Source organism: Cebidichthys violaceus, unplaced genomic scaffold (genome assembly GCF_023349555.1).
Source record: "Cebidichthys violaceus isolate CVI_PGR_0920_01 unplaced genomic scaffold, fCebVio1.0.p SCAF_64, whole genome shotgun sequence".
Lineage (NCBI taxonomy): Eukaryota > Metazoa > Chordata > Actinopteri > Perciformes > Stichaeidae > Cebidichthys > Cebidichthys violaceus.
The window spans coordinates 1,076,281-1,088,378 of record NW_027176861.1 but is presented as its reverse complement, the minus strand read 5'-3'; the positions used below and the strand labels follow the sequence as shown (position 1 = coordinate 1,088,378).

The window sequence follows — 12,098 nt, the reverse complement described above, 5'->3', positions numbered from 1 at the left end:
TTTTTTTTTGTACTTAAAACCACAGATTTCTGCTAGACCGCCTCAGACTGCTGTTGATGTCTGAGGCGTCCTGTCTCAGTAGCGTACCTGCTCAGATTGAATGCCGCGGCCGTGGGACAGTTCGTCCAGCGCCCCGAGGAGAGCGCAGGCACAGGAGACCGAGGAGTAGCACGCCTCGATGCCCCCCTTCATACAGGCCTCCGTCATCCCGTCCATCACTCTGAAGAAGAAGAACCACACGAACGCACATCCTCAATGAAAACCACCAAAATCAACTGTATCATAGTGAATAAGATGCATTATTTTAGGAGGAGCTACTGACAGCTTAAGGAGGTCCAGGTGGGACTTCCTCTTGGAGAAGGAGCGCTTCCTGGTCTCAGGCTCAGCCACGCACGGACCGGCGAGGTCGTACAGCCTCTGGGGACTGCCCAGGATCTAACACACACACACACACACACACACACACACACACACACACACAGAAATAGATTGCAACGTAATACTTATTTATACTGTAGTGAGAGGAAACAAATGGCTGCCTGAAGGTGGTAAATCAATCTGTTATAACGGGACAAAAAGGCTGAGCTCCTCCGTCTCCTCCTCCCACCTCCTTCATGATGCGGATGGCCTCGGTGCGGTGCTGAGGAGGCGGGTACAGCAGGATCCTGTGGTACAGCGACTGCAGCACCGGCTTCATCGACTCCACGCAGCTCACCAGGCGCACGAGCTCCGCGGCGACGTAGCACACGGTGCGCACCACCGGCGCGATCCTGGCGGGGGCGCTGGAGGAACAGCCGGACCCCCTGCCTTGATCGGACACCCCACCGCCAAAGGAGTCCGCCTCCTGGCTGATTCCTGGAGGCGGGGAAAACACAGAAGGGAGGTGAAGACGAGCCGCTTTCATTCCAGCCCGACTCAAACCAGCCCTGGTGTTTTTGTACAGTCGGGCGGATCCAGTTACCTGGACCGTGTCTGTCTAAGAGACGGTCCGACGCGCCCGAGTAGCCGTGGTGGGAAGCGATGGTTTTGTCGTTGACGGGATTTCCCATGATCGCCACGAGGGACGGACACAGCTGCTTCCTGGGTGAAGGAACACATTACAGATGTTTAGGATCCAAAAGGCTTCCAAACAACGTCACATGAATCACCTCCTAAACAGTCAAATGGTCAGTCAGTCAGGAGAGCTACACGTCTCACCATACGAGGTCGGTGAACCCTCTGGACAGGTGCATTGTGGGAGGGCAGCTGCTGAGCATGGAGAGGATGCACTCCAGGTAGAGGAGCTGCAGCAGCTGGTTCTCACTGGAGGACGGAGGAACATGTCACAAGTTAGACTGAGCGTCTCTAAACTAACCAGCGTTGTGAGTTCATCCGGCTCAATCAAAGGGACAACTGCAGAGTCACCTGTCCACCGACTCCAGCTTTTCACAGAAAACGTTCAGAACCGTCACCACGTCTTCACACAGAGCCTGGCTGGTGGGCGAAATGTCTGCAAACACACACACACACACACACACACACACACACACACCACAAGTGAATCAGTGCGTGTCCTTGGGTCATTTGGGTCGGTAGCGGTCGGTATCGGTGTCGGGATAGACAGAGAGGTGAAGCCTACCTCTTCTATGCAGCGGCGGGGCGATCACCTCGTCTCCATCTGCACCCTGTGGAGGAGCACAGCACAGCGGGTCACTGCAGCGGGTCACTGCAGCGGGTCACTGCAGCGGGTCACTGCAGCGGGTCACCAGCGGGTCACTAAAGCTCTAAAGTGTTGCTGTCTGCAGACCCGGCGGGTCGCTTGAGCCTCGTACTCGTCCGTTCACGGTGTACATGTGTGTGTTTGTGAACATAGCAGAGGCATTCTAGAGACATGTGTATTTAAATATACTGATGAAATATATTTCTTCGTACTCTTTATGCCACTTTATGGATTCACACACAGTGAGTTCTCACTACGCCTGTAATAAAAGATGCAATCAGTAAAAAAAATAACCAAAACAATTCTACAGAGTCTAAAGTCACGAGTAATGATAGTATTTTATACACAGTGTAACAGTAATGATAGTATTTTATACACAGTGTAATAGTAATGATAGTATTTTATAGCATTATATTCAGTTTTCAATGTATATATGTGTGTCTGTTGTATTGAGTCTGTTGTGTTGTGTCTGTTGTGTGTTGTGTGTGTTGTGTGTCTGTTGTGTTGTGTGTTGTGTCTGTTGTGCTGTGTGTCTGTTGTGTTGTGTGGTGTCTGTTGTGTGTCTGTTGTGTTGTGTCTGTTGTATTGAGTCTGTTGTGTTGTGTCTGTTGTGTGTGTTATGTTGTATTGTGTCTGTTGTGTGTTGTGTCTGTTGTGTTGTGTGTGTGTTGTGTTGTGTGTGTTGTATTGTGTCTGTTGTGTGTTGTGTGTTGTGTCTGTTGTGTTGTGTGTCTGTTGTGTGTCTGTTGTGTTGTGTGTGTTGTATTGTGTCTGTTGTGTGTTGTCTGTTGTGTGTTGTGTCTGTTGTGTTGTGTGTGTTGTATTGTGTCTGTTGTGTGTTGTGTGTTTTGTGTCTGTTGTGTGTTGTGTTGTGTGTCTGTTGTGTTGTGTCTGTTGTGTTGTAATGTGTGTCTGTTGTCTGTTGTGTGTGTGTTGTGTGTGTTGTTGTCTGTTGTGTTGTGTCTGTTGTGTGTTGTGTTGTGGGTCTGTTGTGTTGTGTTGTGTGTCTGTTGTGTGTCTATTGTGTTGTATTGTGTGTCTGTTGTGTTGTGTTGTGTCTGTTGTGTTGTGACCTCTTGTCGGTGTCTCAGCTGTAGTGTCAGGTCTCCCAGTATCTGGCTCAGCGTGGCTCGGACCGCCGTGTTGATGCTGCGCTGGTGACAGCTGGACACGTAGGTCTGGATACACACCTAGACGCACACGCACACACACACACACACACACACACACACACACACACACACACACATCAGTCAGTGTGTGATCCTGCCAATGTCTGAGTCACAAAACAACCAGCTGGTGGAGGTTCTCCACCTCCACCAGCTGGACCCAATCAATGCAGCATCAATACCTCCTGCACCATGAAGCCTTCCACACCAGCATGTGTGTGTGTGAGGCCTGCTGCCTCCCAAAACCAAAGTGGTGTATTCATCAGGTAGTTATGACACACACACACACACACACACACACACACACACACGTCGACCGGGTGTTTAAGACCCGTTCAGTACAGTACAGGAGCTGCTGCTGATTGAAGTGATGCTGCAGGAGGAGGCGCTGCAGACAGCACTCACTTAGGCTGGAGTGTGGAGGTGACGTGGTTGATGTCTGCTCAGGTGGAGCACCCGTTATGGCTTCACCTGTGGACTGTTCCAGTGAATCACCCTTATCAACGGACCACCTTCTGAGCGTCTGCCTTTGCATAGAGTCATAAAGTGATCCAGTTTGTTACAATGTTGGGATCAGATATCTAAGTTATACTCCGTCATAAAACAACCAGGTTAGTCCAGTGTTTCTCAGGCCTGTTATATGTGGCAAACATCTCCCTTTGTGTGTGTGTGTGTGTGTGTGTGTGTGTGTGTGTGTGTGTGTGTGTGCGGGACCACTCATCTCAGCCTTCTGAATAATGGATGAGAGCACAGCATGAGACGAGGCCTTCGGGAGCGCAGCTTCGCCCGTAAAAACAGACGGAGCTCGAGTACCGAACGGACGGATCAATGCAGCGACCGAGGAAGGAAGAACCTGCGCCTCAACGTTCCTTCGTCCTACCTCAGCGATCCGGAGGATGGAGTCTCCGTTGATGTCAAAGTTTGGCGAGTAGGTGATGCACAGCAGGACCTGCACACAGGACCCAGAAGCTCAAGCTCAGCACCTTCTGATAGAATATATAAGACCAGGATCAACAGGGCTTTTGTTACCTTCATGACTTCCACCTGCAGGTCTTCGTGGAGGGATGGGGTGACTCTGATGGCCTCCAACATCTGGCTGAGCAGCTGCTTCTCCAGGACCTCCACCTCCACGCAGGCGCCGCCCACAAACCTGTCCTCGCACAGGAGCTTCTGATTGGACGACGGCACAGTCGGAAAGAGAGAGAGAGTTTTTAAGTGAAGCAGTAATTCATATTTTTCTGTGTCGTATGAAGCTTACGTTGTTCAGAACCACAGACTCAACCCAGAACCAGATGAATGGATCGCTGTACGGTGACGTACCTGCATCCCAGTAAGCGCCGCCTGTCCCAGCTTGGTGTTTTTGGACTCCAGAGCCATCTGTAGAGGCAGCAGACAGCGCTCCCTGGAGCACAGGAGCACAAGCACCAGCAGGTTACAGCAGCAGCTCACCATCACGCCGTGCAGATGTTTGCCAAGAGCCGTCTGGACCCTCTACCTCAGTCACACAGGCGGGTTCACGGTGTGACGCTAACATATCAAACCCGGCCTGCAGCCGGCAGGACTTCGGAGGACTGAGGGGGGGGAGACGGATCAGCGGAATATGAGAAGGTCTCAGTTCTTGACCTCCATCAAGACCTGCAGATCCTCCTCCCTCCTCCCTGCTCTCAGTGATGCCGTACTCACTGTGCTGTTGATATAGTTCTTCTTTGACTCTGTTAGGTGTAGACGGTCCGTGACGGGATGAGGAAGCTACAGGTTCAGAACAAACCAGCCTTTGTTTACGAAGTACGAGAATAAAATGTAATATGATAAGAGTATTATACTCAGTGTAGGACAGAGTCAGTCACACAACAAAGCACCTGTTTCATTCTGTCTGCAGTCCTTCTTTCTTTGTCTCGTTTTCTGCTGCTCCCTCTCTCTCTCCCTCTCCCTCTCTCTCTTGTCTCTCTCTCTCTCCCCTTTCTCTTTCTCTGTCCCCCTCCTTCTCTCTCTTGTGTCTCTCTTTCTCTCTCTCTCTGTCTCTCTCTCTCTGTCCCTCTCCTTCTCTCCCCCTCTCTCTCTCTCTCGGTCCCTCTCCCTCTCTCTGTCTCTCTCCCCCTTTCTCTTTCTCTGTCCCCCTCCTCTCTCTCTCTCTCTTGCTCTGTGTCTCTCTCCCTCTGTCTCTCTCTCTCGGTCCCTCTCCTTCTCTCCCCCCCTCTCTCTCTCTGTCCCTCTCCCTCTCTCCGTCTCTCTCCCCCTTTCTCTTTCTCTGTCCCCCTCCTCTCTCTCTCTCTCTCTCTCTTGCTCTGTGTCTCTCTCCCTCTCTCTTGTCTCTCTCTCTCCCTCATTATCTGTAGTGGGTTGAGTCTCGCTGCTCTGCTGCTTCATGTCTGGGTTCTACACCGGTCCACATGTGCTGTGAGGATCAGTCTGCTGGGATCAGACTCCTTCTCTGTGAGCACATAGAGCAACACAACTAGAGCATCCGGCCTCCAAACGCACAGAGAAGCTGTCTATTAATCGTAGTCCTGTAGAGGACAGCGTGAACAGAACAACATCTGAGAGGTCTTTAGTAGAGACGGAGGAGCTCACCGGACGAGAATCACAAAGACATTACCATCAATATTTAATCCAACAATCCCCAATAAAACAACGGAGGTCATTGAATGAATAATTCACAGAGAGCCGAGCTGCTTCCTCAATCTTCACTTTACATCTCATACAAAACCATTTCAACGAAAAGGTGGAGGACGAGAGTGAGCTTCAAGGCTGACACACTCTTCATCATCATCATCATCATCGCTTCATCAGTGGAACACGTCTCAGACACCTTCACGAGGTCTCTGAACAACAACTGAGAGACAGAGAGACAAGAGAGACAAGAGAGACAAGAGAGAGAGACAGAGAGAGACAAGAGAGACAGAGAGACAAGAGAGAGAGAGAGAGAGACAGAGAGAGAGACAAAGAGACAAGAGAGACAGAGAGAGAGACAAAGAGACAAGAGAGAGAGAGAGAGAGAGAGAGAGAGAGAGAGAGACAAGAGAGAGAGAGAGACAGAGAGAGAGACAAAGAGACAAGAGAGAGAGAGAGAGAGAGAGAGAGACAAGAGAGAGAGAGAGAGAGAGAGAGAGAGACAGAGAGAGAGACAAAGAGGCAAGAGAGAGAGAGAGAGAGACACAGAGAGAGAGACAAGAGAGAGAGACAGACAAGACAGAGAGAGACAGACAAGAGAGAGAGACAAGAGAGAGACAAGAGAGAGACAGAGAGAGAGAGACAAGAGAGAGACAGAGAGTGAGAGAGACAGAGAGAGAGAGACAGAGAGAGACAAGAGAGAGAGACAAGAGAGACAGACAAGAGAGAGAGACAGACCAGAGAGAGAGAGAGACAGACAAGAGAGAGAGAGAGAGACAAGAGAAGAGAGGGAGACAAGAGAGAGAGAGAGACAGACAAGAGAGAGAGACAAACAAGAGAGAGAGAGACAGACAAGAGAGAGAGCCAAACAAGAGAGAGACGAGAGAGAGAGAGACAGACGAGAGAGAGAGACAAGAGAGAGAGAGAGAAGAGAGAGACAGACAAGAGACAGAGAGAGAGAGAGACAGACAAGAGAGAGACAGACAAGACAGACAAGAGAGAGAGAGAGAGACAGAAAAGAGAGAGAGAGACAGTCAAGAGAGAGAGAGAGAGAGAGACAAGAGAGAGAGAGAGACAAGAGAAGAGAGAGAGACAGACAAGAGACAGAGACAGACAAGAGAAAGAGACAGAGAGAGACGAGAGAGAGAGACAGAGAGACACTGTCTCGACTCTACTTTCTCTGGTATTCTCATGTATACTGTCGTGGTGTTCCAGCTGTGTTTAAACAGTGATGAGCAACACTGATGCATAGACAAGCTGCTTCAATTCAATATTTTGCATCTCCATCCCAGGAATGATTAGATCATTCAAATCATTGGCGGTGTGTAACGCAGAGGAAGAAGAGCGGCTCACAGAGGAACCCTTTGAATCTCAACATGTGGTTGTCCTCTGCAGTGATCACACACTGTCCAGCACGGTGCTCTGATGAACCTCCTGGCCACCAGCTGCTCAACTTACCGGAGCTGTGAAGGGGAGACGTCGGCTGGTCCATTCTGAGACTCCAGGGTCTCTGTGAGACGGAGCAGAGGACAGAGGACATCAGATACACGCCGCATTACATTTCATCAAACCAATGGATTCCTAGTTGTTACACTCACCCCAATGTCAACAGACAACAGAAGCTAGCTGGTTAGCATAAAACATTAGCTGAGAACGGGTACGAAATCAAAGCTTTCAGTTTAAATGGAACGATTCGGCACAAAGGTGTTCACAGCTTTACTAAGAACAATGCATCTCATCACGTCTCGCGCTACAAGTACCTCTAACTGTATCTAAGGAACCGTGACGTCACACAAGTGTCTCACTGCTGCCGCCGTCTCCCTCCTATCAACTTGAAATATGAGACTTGCTGACGTCTCTAAAACACGGCATACGTCTCCCGTCATGTTGCATACTTCAAGGTTTAGTAGACACTAGCCTTGCCCTCGTACTGTAAGTACACTATCACACACGTGTCCTGTGTGTGTGTGTGTGTGTGTGTGTGTGTGTGTGTGTGTGTGTGTGTGTGTGTGTGTGTGTGTGTGTGTGTCTACTCTGGACGTTTGGCGTCACGGTACTTGTGTGAGTCGGTTACAACTTGAACGACGCTGTTAGGAGACGAGCTGATGACTGGTGAGTCAGCAGAAAACGTCAGCCAGCGCCGACGACGGGCTATTAAGACCCACGTCCTCTGTCAAAAGAAGCACAACCGATGTACACACCGCCGAGTGAGCGGCTCCGTGCATGACGTCATCACATGACGTCATCACATGACGTCATGCGCGCGCGCGCAGGACAACTGAGCCCTCTTGATTGGAAGTTACTGTGACGCTGCACAGAGTTTGAAATTGGTTGTTGATCACTTACAGCAGGTGCATCTTTTTATATTAGTGTTGGATGACACTAATATAAAAAGATATATTACACACACACACACACACACACACACAGACACAGACCACCTTCAATTAACTTGTGATTAACGTTGATTTCCCTGAAGATGTCGTGGTTTCTGTGATATATTTCTACACCACCCTTTAAGATATAGGCCTGGATTAGTGTAGCGGCTCCATGCTACCGAAAACCCCGCAGATTTCCCCCCCTTGGCCGCCCTCCTGCAGCCGGAGAACCGGAGGAGGAAGAGGAGCAGGAGGAGGAGGAGGGCGGCCGCCGTTGTGCACTCACCGCGGGCGTAGACGCAGGCATCCCGGATACCTCTGTGCTTGTGGCCGGACGCGTCTTTCTGCAGCTTTCGCAGGATCTCCTCCATGCTGGCTCCGAGGAAACAAGCAGGCGTTTAACGAGAACAGGGAGACGCCGGGACCGGGACCGGGACCGGGCTCGGTGTGTGTGTGTTACGTGGGAGGTATTCTGTTTTTAAGGAGACAGTGACAGTGACAGCATCCCTGACCCCCCCACCACCTCCTGATGAAGGCGATGATTCATTCACCAACGACCAGCCAATGATGGCAGGCCAGCCGTCAATCCTCTGGATGTGGAAGAAGGAAGCTTCTCTTGTTCTTCTCGTTGTTGTTCTTGTTGCATGAATCCACCTCAGACAGCGAAGATCATCTGACGGCTGTCAAACAATCAACATGACTGGTCACGCATCCAGCGGTGTGGACAAACGCAACGAATAAACGCCGCTCTCCCCATCTCCGCCAGTCGTTTTCACTCCTCGGCCACTACCGTGTTTTGGAATCCGTTCCAGTGGATTGTCGTTAGCTTCCCGGTGTTCCAGATCCGGTTTCTCTTATCCCTCAAAATCAAGCTACATGCGCGCGAGGAATATCACTGGATCAGTCAGACTCTATTTCAGACTCAGGGTCCACATAAGACAAACACATGACGTTACATAACTGCACCCGTTACACACAGATACGCCACACAGCGCTACTCAGAGTTCTCCGCTGTGAAAAAGGAGGATTTCACTCAAACCAGGCAACACAGTATTTACGCCGTGAAGATGAAAACTGTGGCAGGGATCGGTGGAGGCACTGGAGTGGGACTTCCTGCCTCGGCAGGGCGACAGGTGGAGGAAGCTCAGATGGAGCCTTTTCACACCAAGAGTGATCATCTCACATACAGTAACATGTTACGGGTTTCCAGAGAGTAAACTGACTGTATGCTAGCAGGCTAACACGCCCGTTAAACCTACTAACGTCACATTAGCAGCAGGCCCTAACTAGAGCCGTGTAAAGAGAGAGTCACGTCAACGGAAGTGCTAATTAATAACCAATACATTAATCGATTTACAATATTCATATAGAGCAACGACATACGTTTATTTGTTTCCTATTTTAAAGTAAAATTAATATCTATGCTGACTGGCACACAATCTGGAAGCTAACTGTATGCTAACATGCTAACACGCCCGTTAAAGCCCCGTTAACGTTAACTTGGATTCTGTACCTATAACAGAACATTTAATTAAGGAAAGAGCATATATCACACATCTATTGATTACTCTTGACAAATTCTATCTACACAAGTGTACGTTTACAAGCCATAGACCTATTTCTTGTGTTTTTGACAGAGAGTTTGAACCATTTATAAAACTATTAAATGCTGTACCAAAAGAAATGTCCATAAAAACAGTAATGGCATGCACTGCCTGTGATATATGTATGTCTTGACACAATTAGAATTCGTGCCTCAGTGTCCCCTCGTTCTTTATGTTATTTATTTATGTTTTTCTATTTTTGTTGTAGACGTGTGAGTCACCGTGTGTCCACCTGATGGCAGTGTTGGATAAAAGAGTTTCTTACTACGTTCCACCGCTTTACCTAAAACCCCAGAGCCAGCGATCATGACCACGTTCCCCATGATTTAACCAAACATAACAACAAAGAAATGATGGATATCGCTGCCTCAGTTAAAAACCACAGAGCCACCCAGGTGCATGCTGGTCCTAGACCTACATACGCAACCACAGGTGACAATAGTTTACTCAATCCACAGACAAAACTAAACACTAATCAGGCCTACATACAATCTTAATGTACTAAACGAGAACATAATTAAAAGCTTTTTACGCTCGAGATGTAAAAGTACATGAAGTGTATGACTAGAGCTCACACACACACACACACACACACACACACACACACACACACACACGTCATTTTGATGAATTTCTGGAATTTCCTCGGTTAAAATGTGAGCTTCATTCGGACGGAGACTCAAAGGGATGTATGACCAATCAATGTGAATGAATTTCACTTTGGTTTTCTCTTTCTTATTTGCATTAGTCTCAACTTTTGCAGCCATGCTTGTAAACAGGGTGGATCAATGTATTTAGAATATGACATCATCTTTATGTGGACTATTACATATGTTGTATTCTATTTTAATCTATTCTAGATTTATGGTTATTAACTTCTGCAGCACTTTCTCTCTCTCTTACTACTTCTACTCTAACTATATGGATTTATGGACTCTTTTTCTGCAATGCTCATCAGATCAGAACACGAGTTGTTTTTATTGGTTTTACATTTTGTAAAAAGTACATTCAATTAGCTATGAGCAGCTCCTGTTTACAATGAACCCATGGATGTACAGACAACAATCACTGGATAGCGTCTGCAGGTATAAGGAGCGATCTCTTTTCTCTGAGCAGATTCATGGACGTTCTTCCGCTCCAGAGTCGGAAGGCATCCCAAAGTTTTGCGCACGAGCGGAAAAAAACGCCTCAGGCCGAGCTCCGAGTGGGTGGAGACACACTGACGGCCGCGTCGGCGGCGTCCCACCGTCGCCTGAACGTCGTGTGCCGTGAAACGTTCTGGCCCGTGATGGACGAGGCACCGAGTCGCCACAATGACCCAGTTTAATGCGGAACACTGAAGGTTAGCGTCGCTGAACCCGTCGCGCTTTTAGCAAATGAACATTACGCAACCGTGTGAGATTTGGGTCGTGGCTGCATCCAAGCGTCAAACCCCTCTGAGGCCAACCTAAGAGCAACAGATATGTAGACTATGAGACGCTGAGCTGAATATGTCCTGCTTTAATGATACAAAGTCATACAACTTTGGTCCACTTGCAAGTCCCAGAATGCATTGCTGTAAGACGCATCCAACGAGAGAGCTTCAGACTCTCAGCTGTTTGCGGCAGAAGTTCATTTTAATGTATTATATTTGTGTTTTTAACATGATCGCTGGAACCTTTTCTGCTGACTTTTGTTCCTGAATGGAACGATGACGTCTTCTCTGTGGCTGCAGCCGCTGAGGCTGATGGGTACTGTAGTCTTTAAAGTCTTAAAAAGGCTACAACACTTGAGCATGAGAAGTGAAGTTTAAAATGAGGACAATTCTCGACTTCATGTACTTCACGTTCCACCACTGAGAGAAAATACTGTACTTAATTACAAGTGTGAGGTACTTGTACTTCACTTGAGTATTTTCTTTTCATGCTACTTTCCTACTACTTCACAAGGGACATTTGTATACTTTTTAATACTTTAACAATTTTCCTGATGACTTACTGAAGTAACGTTTTAAAGGCTTCTACTTGTAACAGAAGTAGTGTTCTTAAAGTGTCAGTTTAGGATCTGAATACCTCCTCCGTCACTGACGATGCCTTGTTGTGCGTTATTTGTCATTGTGTGTGCATTATGTGGGCTTCTTTGTGCGCGTGTGTTCGTACACGTTCTGAAGGTTTCCTGTTATTGTCCGGTCTCCGCGCTGTTGTCAAGAAGCTCTCATTAGCACTGAGCTCTCTCCTCCCCAGCTGGACTGCAACACCTTCAAGAAGCAGACAACAAGGTGAAGCGGCCTTCAGAGGAAAACCACCGACACAGACCAGGTCGATGGACTCCAACTGCACAGGATGAATGGAGGCAGAGAAAGGATCTGTGATTGCACTTTGTTCCCAGGGCACGGCAGGATGCACTGCTGCATTTCTCCACTGAGTCTGACAAACTGGTTGCTAGGTAGAAATCCAGCGTTTAGCAGCTGGTTTACAGTACAGTGGTGGTAAGTAAGCTAATGCTAACAGACGGGGCTTTTCCACGTAAAGAACTGCGCTGACGAGTCAGAAGCACAAAGTGTACGAAACATGAACTGTTGTACATCACCGAAACGTTTGTCTTGATCGTTCAAGGAATGTTCCATGATCCCTGCAGGGTCCAGGGATCAAACCACCGA

At 48.4% G+C, this 12,098-nt stretch overlaps 1 protein-coding gene across 1 annotated transcript in view; it reads right to left on the bottom strand.

Moving 5' to 3' along the window:
- arfgef3 (ARFGEF family member 3) overlaps positions 1–8,935 on the bottom strand; it is a 30,207-nt gene extending 21,272 nt beyond the window's left edge. The window contains 13 exon segments of the mRNA XM_068734506.1: positions 88–220; positions 323–435; positions 608–855; positions 962–1,080; positions 1,198–1,302; positions 1,405–1,489; positions 1,619–1,664; positions 2,773–2,889; positions 3,749–3,817; positions 3,898–4,038; positions 4,189–4,270; positions 6,937–6,988; positions 8,143–8,935. Coding sequence (XP_068590607.1) covers positions 88–220; positions 323–435; positions 608–855; positions 962–1,080; positions 1,198–1,302; positions 1,405–1,489; positions 1,619–1,664; positions 2,773–2,889; positions 3,749–3,817; positions 3,898–4,038; positions 4,189–4,270; positions 6,937–6,988; positions 8,143–8,227 — 1,395 coding nt within the window. The 5' untranslated portion in view covers positions 8,228–8,935.
- Positions 8,936–12,098: the final 3,163 nt, after the last annotated feature.